Genomic DNA, 17692 nt, shown 5'->3' with positions numbered 1-17692 from the left:
TTGATATGTTTTCTAAGCGATAACACGGAATTCCTTAATTTACCAGGTCTATCCAATAATGGTGAGAGGCTGGTTGTCAATACACATTCAAATCTGCTTATTATACTATTCAAGTGCAAGTTTAACTGCATTGGAGTGTCTGAGGTGGAAGTCGGAGTCTTGGCTGTGTTAGTACGCAACGGTATGTTGGACATACCACCTCCCCATCATTCTGTACTACATCTAATGTTTTTTGGGATCTAGTATTTGTAACTTGGTTTGGGGCCACATATTTGGACAGCTTCTTCCTTTTTGTTCGTGGTCCACCAGCAGTTGATGATAGTTGTTGGGGCGCGATTTGTATAAACGGGACCTAAGAATCAGTTTCAACCCTTCGAATGGTTTCATTTTGCCTATTTTCAGGGTCATTATACAAATCAGAGTCTATGAATGGTAAATTAATGTCCCTCATATCCAACGATAAGCGACCTTCTGCCAATGTAATTTCATTATCAAGAACCCTTGAGGCACGCACTAAAATAGAGTTAAAGGTAGTAGCTTGATGTCTCTTAGGGGAACCATCATTGTCTCCCATGATTTTACTTTTTACCATTTCATAAAAACAGTAATGATCAGTAAATAAAATTTCAGAGCCTGGGGAGTTAAAACACACCTACTACTTTAGAAGGAAATAAGGAGCTGAAGCCAAGAGGGGTGGCCCAGCCCAGCCTTGTCTGCCCGCAGAACGGGACCGCTCTTTGCCCAGGCACGTCCTGAGCAGCAGGAATTAGTAGGCGCCTTCGGACGCGGTCAGTGACTGTAGCAGCTTCCTGCCGCACGGAGAGCTGGGGCTTGAGGTCATGCCCCCACCACCGGCAACAAACTTCATGTCCTGCACAGCAGGAGCCCAGCAGAACTAAGTAGGTGCCTCTGGGCGTTTTCAGTGACATTGGCAGCTTCCAGCCGCAGGGAGAGCTGGGGCTTGAGGTCCTGCCCCCACCACGGCAAAAAGCTTCAGGTCCAGGGCAGCAGGAGCCCGGCGGGACTAAGTAGGTGCCTTCGGTGGCTGTCAGTGGCATTAACAGCGGCCTGCCACAGGGAGAGCTGGGGCTTGAGGTCCTGCCCCTTCCCCACCGGCAACAAGCCCTGATGTTTATGCACTCAGAAAATGTGGGTGCAGGAATACATCTTGTGATTGGGTTAAGCAGAGTCCCACCCAAGGATACTGCCCCCACATGGCACATAATTGGGCCACATAACCTTAAAATAAATATGTATGAAAACATGGAAATTAACCATTACAAAAAGTAGGTGAATCCAGCTTAATGAGATTGACTGGGACGACTAGCTGTTGCAATCTAAGCATGTATAACATTTTGGTGCTGAAAAAATTCACAGGCATATGTGCCTAGAACGAAACATAAGCTGCCTGATTTTAATAACACTAGAAGTCAATAATAAAAAAACAAATAATTGGGACTTATGAACCTAAGATTTTTCCTTGATAATTAAGAAATCCGATCAAAAACAAAAACTGTATACTAAAATAGAGTGCTTGTTTCCACTTCTTCTGCAAATTTGTACAAATGTGCTGGGCAGTCAGGTTAATCTCAGAGGAAACCACGAGCACAATCCTGCAATATCAAAATATTTGAAAAACAGGAACAATAGTGTAGGTCCACCATTGGAGTTAACTGAAAAATCTCTGTACCGCACTATCTGAGATTGCACACAGATGACTGTTCTGGTTGCTAATAGGTAGATTAATGGAATTACTGGGCCATAGGCACTGGAGAGAAGTGCAGTATGAGCCAAGGTGGGCCGCGGTTCCTACGCTGAGTCTGGTATGGAACGGCAGGACAGGGCCCTGGCCCATCTGCAAGGGCTATTACAGACAACAACTATTTTGCCAAGTCTAGAGGAGAGCAAGAAGGTACAGTTTATTTCTTCTTTTGGTTATTTCACTTAATCTTCAAGGGCAGAGTAGTAGTGGTTGTGCCAAGGTTTTATGACACCCTTTATGTCACGTCAGTCAGTGGTGTCTAATGAAGGCTCAGAAACATACCAGATGTTCAAGTTATGCATTGACTAAATGCATCAAGAATAATTTATTTAATGGGGAAATCCTGAAAATAAGGCATGCATCTGACACTCCTGGGTCGATTCCGGACAACTCTGCTTTCGGTTATCCTTGTATCACTAAATCTGCGTTGTCTTATCTTTCTCCAAGATCCATTTCTAAACGCAGGAGGTCCATTCTATTCAGCACTGGGGTTTTCCAATAAGATACAGTGAATGTAAAAATGTCCAGTAATGTCCAGTCCCGGCGCTGGGGGCCGTCGGGAAGATTAAGCGAACTATTGCCCAGAGTCACATGGTGCTGGGCTGATCTGCCGCCGGCACCGGGGATCGAACCGTGAGCCCCAGGATCTGGAGGCAGTGGCCCTGGCCGTTGCGCCAAACCTCTTCCACTGTGCCTCAGAATACTGGCTGATTCTTGACAACTATGTACTTCATTGTGAAAAAGGAGCTTTTGTATGGAAACATTCAAGCAGAGTAACTCAGATACCTACAAGGCACTTGGTGGTCCACTCTGGACTAGCCTTTCCATTCTACTGAGGAGCACCACAAAGGTAATAATGCACAAGTTTCAACTTAGTATTACTAATGTCCTTCGATCTGTCATTGAGATACTTTACTGTCCTGTCGTGTCAGTCTTCAAACCTCTTCCAGTTAAATCAGCATATAGTGGGGATTAAGACGGAGTTGTGAAGCAGATGAAGTCCTGATAGATTTTAAAAGAATGTCTAAGCTACAGTAAACTGTTCATTCAGCAGAAGTACCTCTTCTCTATCTCTGTGCTATTCTTTCTCTTTAACTTCAACATCAAATGTTCAATTTACCTCATTGCCTGCAGGTTATATAATCTGTTCCATTAATATTTGATCCACTTATGATTGATCCTAAACTTACCACTCTAGGATCCTATCTTCTTGCAGGCTGTACCCAGCTGGAAGGAGATAGTTGCGGAAGTTCTGGAGCTGGTTTTCATGGCAACAGTCGTTAACCCACACATGTGATACACAAGGGATCCCACTAGCTAAGCACAAGAAGTACTTCCGTGTTCGGCATTGTTCATCAGCAATTAAGAGACACTGGTAGGCTGCCTTGCACTTTAGAGAAAAGAAAAGACCATCATTAAAAGCAGGCAAAATAAATGACAGTAAGGCAGACAGGTTCTACAGAAATAAAAGAATAGGTGACAGTCAAGGTGGTGGACATTTCTTGAGGGAACACAGCATGTTCATAGAAAAAGAACTGGACACTAAATGTGTCAGGGCATATGGTGACATGTTCTCACAGCATGATAGTGATGTTTGACATGTGCTTGCTGAAACTGAAAGAGCCTATTCTAAACCATATTTTAATATGTAGGAAGGCAGACCATGTGTTCTAGGTTTGAAAATTTATATATACTGTCTATAAAAACAATAAGATAATGTTTTCAGTGCTTCCAATGAGATCATACACACTTTCATAAATGTTGGACTGGCAAGAGTCTTTAAAATAGGTAGGCCATACGTATACATCCAATTAATGACTTGTGTCCCACTACAAAAAAAAAAACCTTCACACTTTAAGGCAATATGCTCACCTGGGCTTCGTTATAATCTTCTAGAATGTACCCTCCTCCAGCCCGGAGTTGGGATTCCGTGTACTGTTTATCGTACAGAACAATGTCCACAAACTCTGCAACAGAAAGAGGGAGCAGCTAAGCCCTTGGACTACAGACAGCTGTATCAATTTAAAGGACTTAAACCCACTTGATGATATATATAGAGCCATGTAGCCATACATATCATCATTAAACAGATGCATCAGTCTTTAGAAAGTGAAGCAAGACTAGAGTCTACAAAGACCAAGATATAGATACATTTGAAAAGGCAGCCAGACAAACTCACACCGTCTCCTGGAACCCTTCCATGACCATAACAAGGCCCGATGCATTACTCATCCTCTTCAGCACTAGCAAACGTACCAAATATGAGTCTAGCAGCAGTACTTAATTGAACATTTCATAACATGCATCCTGAGACTATAAAATGATTCATATGTGGTCTGACTGGTGTGTGTGCCCGAAGGACCAACACTGCCAATCGCTTGAGGCAGGGGTGCATATTGTCATCCCTCTTATTTTCTATTAATATCCCGACTTACCTAATACACTGTCATGTATTCACATCTTTCCATCAAGGACAGATAATCATGACCGGCCTGTACAAAATATCCATATGATTAGGTGTTAATGGGTTTTATTGATTTATTTATAACATTTACAGAGAGCAACACTCATCCCCAGAGGGATATTACAGCACTAGATCCATTGCTAAATGTCATCCTGTCTCACAACCAGTTAAAGAGCAAATAGCCAGGTCTTCTATCTCTTTCGAAAACTAAGGAGGTTCAAGGTAAGAAGAAGATCAACAGGCAGCAAATTCCAATGAACTGCGGCTAGATAAGAGAAAGAGCAGCTGCCCATTTAAGCTTTTCTGAGACGCTTAGTGCTAGCCAGCGGTAGGTTTTCGGAGCAAAGTGCTCATGTGTGCTGTAAAAAAACGCTCGGCCACACAGACTAGCAGGCCGAATATCATATAGTGCTCTATGAACATGGCACAGCAGCTTAAATGTAGCAGGTAGCCATTGAAGTGAATTCAAACAGAGGGTGGCTGAATTGTTTTGGACACTATTACAAACGAGTCATGCTGCTGTATTTTGAATGGATTATAAATGAGTGAACAAATAGTCAGCCATTCCTAAGTATAAAGCATTACTGTAACCCACCCTGCTTATAATCAATGCTTGAAAAACTGTTCTTCACCATTCAACTGTAATCCAGAGGAAGAGCTTTCGCAATAATTTAAGCAGTACAAAGCTTATGCCACAAGTGGCATTTACATGATCCTAAATGGAGAGGGAATCATCTATTAACAATCCAAGGTTCTTGGCTACTCTCCTTGGTTCTGGTGCAGTACCCAGGGACGTCGGCCACCACAAATCCTCCCAAATATCATGGGCTCCACTAAAGAGTAAGATCTCCGTCTTCTCCGCACTGAGTTTCAGACAATACGATTGCATCCAGGTAGCTACTTCCGATAGGCATCCAGTGAGATGATCCCGAGTCTCCCTATGTCCCTGTAGAAATATTGAGCTGAGTATTGTCAGCATAGGAGCAGATCTCTAAGCCCCCAGCTTTGACGATACCTGCCAAGGAGGAGACTAACACTGAACAATGTAGGGCTGAGGGGGGGAGCCCTGAAGGACCCAACAATTGAACATTTGGGGAGTAGACCTAAAAGAGGCAATCTGAACAGACTGAGATCTTTTATTCAGAAATGATCCAAACCACTTGAGATCTTTTGAGTGCACACCAGGCTCATGTAGTCTCTTTATTAACAGGCTATGAAAGACAGTGTTGAAAGCCGCAGACAGACCAATAGGATCAAAACCACAGCCTTCCCCTGATATAGTGTGGTCAAGCACCGCCAATTAAGGGAACTCAGAACTATTTCTGGCTCTAAAGCCTGTTTGAGTCGAATCCAGTAAGCTATTCATTTCCAAAACATGTGTCAGCTGGACATTAACTAGCCTTTCAAATACCTTCGACATATAAGGTATAGATGTATGGTAAAGTAGAAACATTGGACGACAGACAGGATGGAAATATTCATCCCGGCTTTCTTCTTCAAAAGAAGAATCAGGGCCTGCTTCCAACTAGCAGGATATTCAGCATTGATCAAGGACAGATTAAAGATCTGGATTAGAAAAGGACTTAATATAGAGGCCAAATGAGAAAAGATTAAATGGGGACATGGGTCAAAGGGGGATCCATATTTTACCTCTAATGCTCAAGTTACTACTTGTGTAACGATATATCTGTAAGAGACATTAGTTAGTGATATATTCCTTACCTTAGAATATCCCCAGGCGTCAGACTGGATCCGGAAAGTTTTGCTCAGCATTACCCCTGCGTGTCAGTAGGTGGCGTCCAGCAGCTCTGCGTCCGTCACTGGCGTCGTAAGCGACGAATTGACGTCACAGAGAGTACTTAGGCGCCACTCATGCGCGCTGACGTCAGTTCTGTACACGTCTTTCCGCACCAGAAACACAGAGCCATGGAAGATACTGACCATTGGTGCATAAAACTAGGGCCCTGAAGGGATGTTCTTAACCCTAGTAATCAGTTCGCAGAACGTGGAGGATGGGTGAGGCGGTAAGGAATCTATCACTAACTAATGTCTCTTACAGATATATCGTTACACAAGTAGTAACTTGTGCATCTGAAAGAGACACGTTAGTGATAGATTCCTTACCGTAGAATAGATACCTCAGCAATACCAACCCCGGTGGTGCGTATGCAAACAAGATTACACCAGAAAGTCACTGAGCGCAGAACGGCCAAAGAAGCCGTCACTCCGGACCGGACTGTCAAGGCAGTAGTGCTTGGTAAACGTGTGAAACAAGGCCCACGTAGCTGCCTGACAAAAGTCCTGCAAGGGGACGCTGCGTCCCAAGGCAGTAGTGACTGCTGTTGCCCTGGTAAAATGGGCACGCAACCCCACAGGAGGCTCCTTCTTAGCCAACGAATAACAGGTCTTGATGCATAGAACGACCCACCGAGAGATGGTCTGTTTGTGCACGGCCTGACCTTTTTTGGCACCCACGTAGCCAACAAAGACCTGATCATCCACCCGGAACTGTTGTGTGCGCTGCAGATAGAAGGCGGTAATTGCAAACACAACAGTGATGGACAGAATGTGGATCAATGTCACACATTCACCCCAGTCCAAAGATCTGGGCCCAAATCCATCTTTTCCACTCCACACCACCCTGGGTTAGACAATGGCGATATGCAAATCAGCGCTGACCCTGTGCCCCATGGGAACAGTCCAGTCCGAACTACAAAAGCCATGTCCTTCCCAGAACGGAAACAAGCATCCGAGGACCGGCCCGGTTTCGAGGTAACACCTCTCATCAGCCCGGCTAGCTTGATTCCAGTGGTGTGGAGTGCCTGGGACTCACGTCTGTGCATCCCCAGTACACTTAGAGCGGTAATTGCAAACACAACAGTGATGGACAGAATGTGGATCAATGTCACACATTCACCCCAGTCCAAAGATCTGGGCCCAAATCCATCGTCAAGCTAGCCGGGCTGATGAGGTGTTACCTCGAAACCGGGCCGGTCCTCGGATGCTTGTTTCCGTTCTGGGAAGGACATGGCTTTTGGCGTTCGGACTGGACTGTTCCCATGGGGCACAGGGTCAGCGCTGATTTGCATATCGCCATTGTCTAACCCAGGGTGGTGTGGAGTGGAAAAACGATGGATTTGGGCCCAGATCTTTGGACTGGGGTGAATGTGTGACATTGATCCACATTCTGTCCATCATTGTTGTGTTTGCAGGTACCGCTCTAAGTGTACTGGGGATGCTCAGACGTGAGTCCCAGGCACTCCACACCACTGGAGTCAAGCTAGCCGGGTTAATGAGAGGTGTTACCTCGAAACCGGGCCGGTCCTCGGATGCTTGTTTCCGTTCTGGGAAGGACATGGCTTTTGTAGTTCGGACTGGACTGTTCCCATGGGGCACAGGGTCAGCGCTGATTTGCATATCGCCATTGTCTAACCCAGGGTGGTGTGGAGTGGAAAAACGATGGATTTGGGCCCAGATCTTTGGACTGGGGTGAATGTGTGACATTGATCCACATTCTGTCCATCATTGTTGTGTTTGCAGATAGAAGGCGAGCGCACATTTTGGGTCCAGACGCTGGAGCCTCTCTTCCTCTCTGGAAGGATGCAGAGGCGAAAAGAAGGTAGGCAAAGTGATGGTCTGCCCAATGTGGAAGGGCGTGACAACCTTTGGCAAGAAAGAACGACGGGTCCTCAGAACCACCTTGTTCGTATGAATAGAAAGGAAAGGAGATTTAGAAGAAAGAGCCTGGAGCTCACTCACTCTTCTGGCAGATGTGATGGCTACCAGAAAAAACGTCTTTAAGGTGAGAAGACGTAAGGGACAATTATGAAGGGGCTCAAAGGGAGTGCACATCAGGGAAGTCAAGGCAAGATTTAAGTCCCACTGAGGCATTATGAAGGGTACGGGTAGAAACGTATGCGTAATGCCGTTAAGGAAACGGTTAACAACTGGGGACTTAAAAAGAGAAGAGAAGGCTGATCTAGAAGCCGTAGAAAGGCATAGATGGCCACTATCTTTGATAGTGCGCAGAGCCATGCTAGGCCAAAGACAGAAGGAACAGAAGGACCTCAGAGAGAGGGGCAGAAAGGGGATCCACAGCCTTTGCTGTGCACAATGCAACAAACCTGTTCCACCTGCAGGCGCATACTGTTTTGGTGGAGGGACGCCTGGCTGCCAGAATAACCTCACAGACTTTGGGAGGAAGATCGAAAGGTGTCAACTGTCGCCGTTCAAACTCCCCTAATGGAGGTGGAGACTGGACAGGTTTGGGTGTAGGACCTTCCCTTGCCGTTGCGACAGAAGATCCTCCAGGAGAGGCAGACGGATCGGGGGATCGACGCTCCTACTAAGTAGCTCGGGATACCATACTCTTCGAGCCCAGTCCGGAGCCACAAGAATGACTTGGCCCCGGTTGCTTCTGATCTTCTTCAGCACTCTGGGCAGAAGTGGTGTAGGTGGAAAGGCATACAACAGAACGCAACCCGCTCGTGACAAAAAGCGTCTCCGAGCGAGTGCAGCCTTGGAAATTCCAACGTGCAGAACTGATGACATTGCAGGTTCTCTTCGGTGGTGAACAAATCTAACCAAGGCTCTCCCCCCTGCAGAAAGAGACATTTTGCCACGTCCGAGTGCAGACGCCATTCGTGATCCATCAAGCACCGGCGGCTGACTTCGTCCGCCCTGGCGTTCAGAGAGCACACCAGGTCTTGAACCACCGAGGTGATGCCGTGATGTTCCAGCCATGTCCAGAGGCGTAAAGCCTCCTATAAAAGGGCCCTGGGCCCTGGACCCCGCGCTGCATGTTGCAATACCACATGGTGGTGGTGTTGTCCGTGAACACCTGCACTACACTTCCCCTGACAGAGGGAAGGAATGCCTTCAGTGCAAGTCGGATTGCCCGCATCTCCAAGAGGTTGATATGGAGCCGGGACTCCGCTGGAGACCAGAGGCCTCTGATCTCCGCCTCTCCCAAGTGGCCTCCCCATCCCAGAAGGGACGCATCCGTCACCACAGTGTGCTCCGGTTGGGGAAGGGAGAGGGACCTGCCACTGACCCAATCACGATTCGTGAGCCACCACTGCAAATGTCGTGCAGCGCCTTCCGAGAACTGAACCTGATCGGAGAGGTTGCCCCGATGTTGCGCCCACTGGAACTTCAGGTCCCACTGCAGAGCCTGCATATGCCATCTGGCATGTGTCACCGGCAGGATGCAGAAGGCCCAGAAGCCGGATGGTCATGTTATGTTATGGTAGGCAGACTTATAAAGCACATAGCTGCCCCAGCAACGGGGCGTCCCAGCGCTATCGGACAAGTGGCCATAGGGAAGGAACACGTCTGACCGAAAGAGGCTGAAAGATCGGAATCATAACCTGAATATCCCGGAGAAGCTGCTCGGGAGGATAAAGCCGAAACAGCGTCAAATCCAGAACCGCTCCGATGAAGGGGAACTTACGAGAGGGGCACGGGTGCGACTTCGGCACATTGATGGAGAACCCCAGCAAATGCAGGAGGTTGGCCGTAGTATGGAGCCCGCCTTTAACAACCAGTCTTCGAGGTAAGAGAAGACTAACACCCCCGGCCTGCTCAGATGAGCCGTGACCACCACGATTCACCTTCGTGAACAACCGAGAGGCGCTGGTAAGGCCGAAGGGGAGCACGGCAAACTGAAAATGCTCTTGGCCTACCGTGAACCGCAGGTAACGCCGGTGGGCTGGCAGGACGGGAATGTGAAAATAAGCATCCTGCAAGTCCAGCGCTACCATCCAGTCTCCCGGGTCGAGGGCAGGCAGGACCTGAGCCAGAGTCAGCATTTTGAATTTCTCCTTCCGGAGGAAGCGATTGACGTCCCGGAGGTCCAAGATGGAGTGCAGGCCCCCCCTTGTCCTTCTTGGGGACCAGAAAGTAGTGAGAATAACAACCACTCCCTACTTCCTGACCAGGAACGCACTCGATGGCCCCCTTGGCTAAGAGGGCCATGACTTCCTATCGGAGAAGAGCCAAATGATCCCCCGACATGCGGTGGTACTGAGGTGGCAAGGCTGGAGGGGAGGATTGAAAGGGAAGGGAGTAACCTTGGCAGATTATCTGCAGCACCCACGGGTCCAATGTAATTTCGCACCAGTGGTGGAGGCGGTGGCGGACCCTGCCACCCACCGGCGTGGGGTGCTCCCTGAAGCTCGGATTAGGAAGGCTTGGAGGTGGAAGCAGCTGGGGTAGAGGTGGACTGACCCGCATGCTAGTTCCCAGATCCGCCCCTGGAGAAGCCACGGCGGCGCTGAGACTGGTTCTGCACAGGCTTAGTAGAGGAGCGTGCCTGGGTGCCTCTGCCCTGGCCACGAAAGGTACGAAACCCAGGAGTTGCAGGGTTCTTTGTAGAAAGACCCAAGGACTTGGCCGTGGCCCGTGAGTCCTTAAAGCGCTTCAGTGCACTGTCGGCCTTATCGTCAAAGAGGCGGGAGCCATCAAAGGGCATGTCAATGAGCGAGCCCTAGAAATCGGGCGAAAACCCATCCGAACGCAACCAGGCATGGCGCCGCAACGCCACACTCGTGGAAATCGCCTTGCCCAACGAATCAGTGGTGTCCAAACCAAACCTGATGGCAAACTTAGCCGCATCCTTACCTTCAGCAATCGCTTGGGAAAGGACAACCTGGACCTCCTCAGAACACTGAGGCAAGACCTGACCAACGGAATACCACACTGTGTGGGAGTAACAGCCCAACAAGCAGGCGGTGTTTACCGACCGCAGCCCTAAGCTGGCCGAGGAGAACAACCTCTTACCAAATTGTTCCAGCCTCTTAACGAGTCCTTACCCGGTGGAGCAGTGGGAAAGGCACTTTGCGACGTTGAGGTCTGAATAACCAGGCTCTGAGGCGTAGGGTGAGTGGTCAAGAAGGCGGGATCAGTAGGCGCTGGGCGGTGACGTCTGGCGACGTTTTTGTCCACCGGCGCCCCGTGGCCAGCCGTAACCAAGTGCCCCAGAGGACTTCGGTAAGGGCCTCATTGAAAGGGAGCAGCGGCTTCGACGACGCAGATGCTGTCTGGAGCACTTCTGTAAGGAGGTTGGTTTTGAGGGCCACTGTAGGGAGGTCAAGATTGAGAGCCTCTGCAGCTCGATGGAGCAGCACGGTGTAGGAAGCACCCTCCTCCATAGTAGGTGGAGGAGAGGCAAACCCCGGGTCGGAAGAAACATCAAGTTCACCCGCGTCCTCCAGGTCGTCCACCCAATCCTGCTCGTAGTCACATTGCTGGGCAAGAGGGTCCTCGGACCTGTTCCAGTCGTCAGGGTCGAACAGTGTCGGGAACGGCGCCGGCCGGGCCAGAGCCACCTCCCAATTCGGATCCCAGGCCGGAACAAAATGGTCCGTGAACCGGGGCAGGGGTGAGATAAACGGAACCGAGTGCGGCGCTGGGGTGGAGCCGAGGGCGGCGCCGGAGACGACGGCGCTGCACCTTGTGGCGCCGGAGCCGCTGGGCCAGCAGGATCTGGACACGGGACCGCGGGGCCAGAAGGCGCGCCGGCGGGAGCCAGAGGCCTAAAAAGGCGGTCCATGGCAGCATTGGATTGCATTTGTACGGAAGTCGCCGACGGTCCCGGGTATTGCGGGTAGGCAGCGGGACTTCCAGGCTCCAGAGGAGCAGCAGGGGAGGAGCCCCTGTCCCCCTCCGAGGAGCGACGGGGGGACATCGGAGAGCGAACACGCTTCTTCGACTTCCTTTTATGGCGTCACTTACCGGAATCCGAAGGCGAAGACTTGGAGCCCGAGGAGCAACGGCTCCGGTCCCACAAACGATCGAGGGAACGGCCCCTGAAACCAGAGCAGCAGTGTGACGAATGCCGAACTTCCAGCAATTTCATAAGCCGCTACCGCAAGGCTTTTGGAGCCATAGCTCGACAGTGCCCGCAGTCGTGATCTGTCTCCAGGCAGTGGAGGCACACATCGTGGGGGTCCGCCACCGACATATTACGGCGGCACGTCCCACAAGACTTAAAGCCGGGCAACCCTACATGCACCAGAAGAAAAAAGGGGAGACAGAAAAAGTCTCAAAAGAGTAGTCAAAAAGTGACTAAGGTACGTGCTCAATCCGGATCTGCGCTTGCTGGCACGGAAAAAGAAAGAACTGACGTCAGCACACACGGGTGGTGCCTAAGTACTCTCCGTGACGTCATCTCGGCGCTAACGACGCCAGTAACGGACGCAGAGCCGCAGGACGCCACCTACTAACGCGCTGGGGTACTGCTAAGCGAGAACTTTCCAGATCCAGTCTGACGCCTGGGGATATTCTGAGGTAAGGAATCTGTCACTAATGTGTCTCTTTCAGATCTGTGTGTATTCTGTACCGCGCAGGTCCGACAATGAGAGATCAAGTGCCGGTAGTCCAACACCAAGCGGTACGATCCATCAGGTTTGGTCACAGTAAAAAGAGGATTATTCATGGGTGACGCACATGTTTCAATCACTCCTTGATATTACAATGGTTCAAGATATCTGCAACGGGAGCTTGCGCTTCACACCACATGGGATATTGAGGTTGAGGCTGTGGCATAGACCGTAATGCAATCTCATGTCTGGGCAAAAGTTTGTCCCATCTACATTGAGTACGGTATAACGCTGGTGCAAGCACCGTAGCCTACTCTTCAACAAAATGAAGGGCATGCTCCTTCGGCACAGTGTGTGAGAAACTAGGGAGGATTTCCTCCTCCCCTCCCGGAGCGGCCAAAACAAAAGGTGGGGGCCAGTCTACCTCCGCTAACAATATGTCATAAGTAGAGGTTAGATTTTCCGAAAAAATCCCTTTTATTTCGCATTGTATGTCACCTTCTATTACAAAGGATTATCTCATATAGTCTGTCAGGGGGAGCCACTCTAGTGTCAGCTGTCTCAACAGCAACGAATGTCAGTTGCGGTCGCTTTCAGATACGGACGCAGTGCTTCCAGCACTACTGTAATTTCCGCCGCGCTGTCAAGCAGCGTCAGCGCCCATGTCAGATTCCGAAGCTGTGTTCTCACTATCCGTGGCATACCTTGCTGTTAAAGCGGTAACCTTCTTTTTCTGAAACTGGGGGCGTTGACGTTGAAAGTTGTCCTGCTTGCATTTACCTTCTGTCTGGGGGGGCTGCTCACGACCTTGTTGGGCACCTTGGCCTCTGCCACGGTCTCCTCCACCGGTTTGTGAGACCGATGTATCCTGTAAAGCGCGAGGAGAACGTTGATCAGGAACCTGAAAATGATCAGGTGACGTTATATTAGCGAGGTCGCGCAAATCATATATGCGCTCAGTAGACACAGGTATCGGTGATGAAGGACGTGACCCCTGTTTCTGTTTCCCCTATTTTTTATTCTTCCGATTTTGGTTAGGAAAATTCGGGCAATCATCTTTATTAGACTTCGCTGTCTGAGTTTGCGGTTAAGCTGTTAATTCAGCAAAAGGCTTAACACCCAAACTATTGTGGCCAATGGTCTTATAACCCTTCGCAATGATTTTCGGTAACTGCTGGGGTTTAACAGCATCGGGGACATCGCCTAAAGCATTAGACACCTGAAAGTTCCCGCATCCCCCTTGACATTAGCAAGGACCAGATCGGAAACTACTTCAAACACTACAACGAGTCTCATTCCTAATTCAACAGCCGCCTCCAGACTGTGTTGATCGTGAACACGCTTGATCACGGAGGGCAGGACAGCCATGGACGGGGTGCCGAAGCACTTGGTGTATTCTGCCCAAAATATTTTACCCCAGGTCTCACAATCTGTTACCCACGGTACTAAGTCTTTCTGCAAACTAATAGTTAGAATCCTGTGTTTCGCAACAGGAGTCGTATTAGGAAGTACTGCTTCCAGCTGGCCAAATTTCTTGGCAAGCCAAAAAGGCATATCATCTTTATCTTGGGGACGCTTGCCCATAACTGAATTAACCATGACAGGACTAATTTTCCTCCCGGCCGGTCCAGCTGGTTGCGCCGCAGCACCAGGTGGCCCCACCTGGACGTCGAGGGAAACGTATTGCACTAAAGCCCGGTGCACTCCAACAAGGGAGGCATAGAGTATACGTAACTCCGCTATAGTGACTGTTAGATAACGTGGATGCGGTGTAAACCCGGCAAAAAACGGTCAAGTAGCCCCAGGAATGGACAAGGGACCCAACCGAATCGCCATTACCATGTGGGGAAGGGCGCCATCAAACCAAACTCGATGCTGCCAAGCTGTAATCGGAATTTCCAGTGTCCTATGAGGTGTATATACATTAGGCACGGCTGTGTGAGTGTAAACATGAAACGTACCACTATCCCCATTCACTGCAGGGAAGGTAACCAATGAGTAGAAAAGCTCAAAATTACTGCCATGCCTTCAAGGGGAAGCCAAACGGCTCCAAATGATTGCGGACGGCTACCCGACTATGCGAGGCGATGTCAACGTCACCCCTAAGGACACAGTAGAGAAAATACAATATAAAAAAATAGTAGCACTAATGGGTTGTAATTTGAAATAAAAACCTTTTTAAAATATCAAGCTTTAAATAAACCTATGTAAATATAGGTAGGTTAATCTGTCACTACCATCAACCAGAAACAGTAGTGAGGGTGTCGTGGACTGTTATAAGCACTACTCAAGAGTCTCAAATACAAAACCACATTGTTAGGTGCGCCATGTTGCGGGGACTCTGCTCATACACAGAACTGTGCACAGAGATCCAGGACCTCAGTGAATTGTGGTGTACCAAAAAACTCCCCTCAGTACCCAGAACCCCTAAACGACTAGCATCAGTGTCTCATTAGCTCTTCGTCCAATAGCAAAGTTACCAATGATTAGACAACCCAGAACATGCGACTTAGGTTACTCTCAGGAATGGTGGGAATCAAGAACACTCTTTCGTTTTTATTCTCATACCAGTCCACAACGTGAGTAAATAGAGACACGGAAAAGTTTAAAATGTTTATTTTAACGACGTGCTCTAAGATGCAGTATTTTTGCTAACATAAGCAGCCATATGATTACAAATAATACGTTCAGTTTTGTTTCAATTCTATAAAACACAAAGGGAGAAATCATTATATAATGATAGTGGAAACAGGTGCTATAGTGACTGGTGTACCACCCTCCCCTGCAAGAAACTAGTTTTTTTATAATAATAATAAAGGTCTCTTAGGCTTGAGTGGGGAACCCCATATCTCCAAGATCAGCAGAGGTGAATCACATCAGGATCATCAAAAGCTCTCTCTGGAAAAGGATTTTCTCCAAGTGACCCAATCATGCATGAAGTGTGATATTAAAGGCGCTAGAATTTCAGTTAGCTGCAGCTGTGTCTAGAGCGTGGGCCGATCAGCCCGAATAACAGCTAACATTGTTATGGTAACCTTGGAGGCTTCTGCACTCACTGTACAGACTAAGGACGCGATGTAAGTCTGGGGATGTTGAAAACAAGCTGTTCTCATGTGAAGAGCAGTCTAACTTACAACAGTCACATGCAGTGTCGTGTGCAAAAGCCGCAAAAAGGTAAAATGGCATTACCATTTCTAATAAGCCCATGCTAACATAGCAATGGTTGCAAACAGGGCCCTGCCTTCACTACAATACCTCGCATCTGTAGATGGTCCATTCGAGCACCCCAGCTTGTTAGGGAGGCATCTGTCACTATTGATTGAGTTAGAATGTCTTGATGGAAATTAAAGCAAACGTAAGCTAGACTGGATGACTAGGGGTGTTACCCCAAAACCGGTCCCAGGACACCTTTTTCCATTCGAGGGAAGACCTGGTTTGGCAGTTCTGGCTGGACTGTTCCCATAAGGAACATAAGACTGATTTTCATAGGGCTGGGTCTGAACTGGGGTGGTGAAGTGAGTTGAAGAACAAGGATTGATTTAACCCAGATCTAAGGGGGTGAGTGTCTAAAAAGTTCTAGCGCTTCATCCTTCATCTCCTTGTGTTTGCTTTGTTCGCACTAAGTTGACAGGGTATGCCCAGACGTGGGTCCCTTGCTCACTTTTCCACTGGATTCAATCTAGCCTAGGTGATGAGGGGTGTTACCCGTAAACCGGTCCCACAATGCTTTTTTCTTGCCAGTTCAGGCTGGACTGTACCTATGAGGAACAGGGTCAAGACTGATTTGAATATGGCTGGATCTGAACTGGGGTGGTGAAGTGAATTAAAGAATGATGATGGATTGGAGCCAGATCGAATAGTGACTGAGAGTGAGTGTCTGAAAAAGTTCAGCTCTTGGTCCATCATCTCCTTGTGTTTGCTTTGATAGAAAACATTCTCAAAGGAATGAATTTCCAAATGACACCACCATTTGAGTAACTGTTTCACATGCAGATCTAGCCGATTGAGATTAATGAAAGCCAGATGATAATGGTGACTTGCTTGCTGATACAAAGATGCCTTTATGGGCCAATATCCTAGATATGAATAGACAAAGATTGCCATTCTTCTGAGGTGGGCTGCAACAGCTGCCATTCTGTTGCAGGGATTCTGCTCAGGAACAGAGCTATGCTTAGAACCATAGAACATTAGTAGAAACTTGCCCTCCTGCCCATATCCAGAGAGACAAGTGAATTGACACCCCAGAACATAACACTTCCAACACAATCAGGGATCGCGGTAACAAGATACACCTTTTCACTCACCCACTCGCACTCGTTCACAATTAAGAAATGACAGAAGCAAGAAGGAAGTTTGAAATATTTATTAAAACGATCGTGCTTTAGAGTGCAGTATAGTGCCACTGTTGTATCTCGTTTTAGATTCCGAATGGATTTTCCCGATTCATGCCCTTATATAGGTACAATTCACATTTCCTGTATATGGGCATAGAAATCAAGCCCTTATTTACGCATAGCCCATGCAGCCCAAATACAGGCATGGCTACTTCCATCCGCTCACCAAACGTCACAACGTTTTCTTGGAAAACCAGCTTAAGCCGTTAGGGACTTCCCCCTTGCTTGAATATTGATTTCTCCAAGAACTCGGTTCGTTTTACAATGAACAACTATTCCCCAGAGGTTCATTCTTGACATTCATATGCCCGACTTTACGTCAGACATAGCATTCCTAAACACCTTCAATGTATAAATATAACTTCACTTGCTATGGCAAAGCACGGTGGTTCGGAGCAGTTTGATGACCTACTTGCCCGACGCAGCTCGCTACAGCAAGTGCCGAAGCAGACTCTACAGCTGACGCTCCGATCAGGAAGCTGCCCTCCTCTGCTGAGAAATCCAGCTCCAGTGTTTCTGACTGACCTTGCGGGGTGTTGGGAAATCGAGTGCCGAAACAGAGATACCAGACCTCCTTTATTCTAAGGTACGGAGCTGATTAGAACCTAGAGAAACCTTTGGTAGATTCTTGGCAAAACTAAACCTATGCGAAAGACCATACTTACTTCTTCCCTCGTACTAGACGTAGGTTAGGTACATTGGAGTAGGCGTATTTTAGAAGCACCAGTTGAGTATTTTAGCCTGTGTTATT

General features: G+C 48.3%; 1 protein-coding gene across 6 annotated transcripts in view; it reads right to left on the bottom strand.

The window, feature by feature from the left end:
* Nucleotides 1–17692, bottom strand: part of TP53BP1 (tumor protein p53 binding protein 1) — a 767880-nt gene that overhangs the window by 46229 nt on the left and 703959 nt on the right. For all 6 annotated transcript variants that reach the window (XM_078683313.1, XM_078683315.1, XM_078683318.1 and 3 more), the window contains 2 exons: nt 3635–3729; nt 2953–3152 (listed from right to left, as the gene is read on the bottom strand). In XM_078683313.1, coding sequence (XP_078539439.1) covers nt 2953–3152; nt 3635–3729 — 295 coding nt within the window. The remainder of the gene's footprint in view (nt 1–2952; nt 3153–3634; nt 3730–17692) is intronic.

Source organism: Lissotriton helveticus, chromosome 3_1 (assembly GCF_964261635.1).
Source record: "Lissotriton helveticus chromosome 3_1, aLisHel1.1, whole genome shotgun sequence".
Lineage (NCBI taxonomy): Eukaryota > Metazoa > Chordata > Amphibia > Caudata > Salamandridae > Lissotriton > Lissotriton helveticus.
The sequence above is the reverse complement of the archived record's forward strand: the minus strand, read 5'-3'. Positions and strand labels throughout refer to the sequence as shown.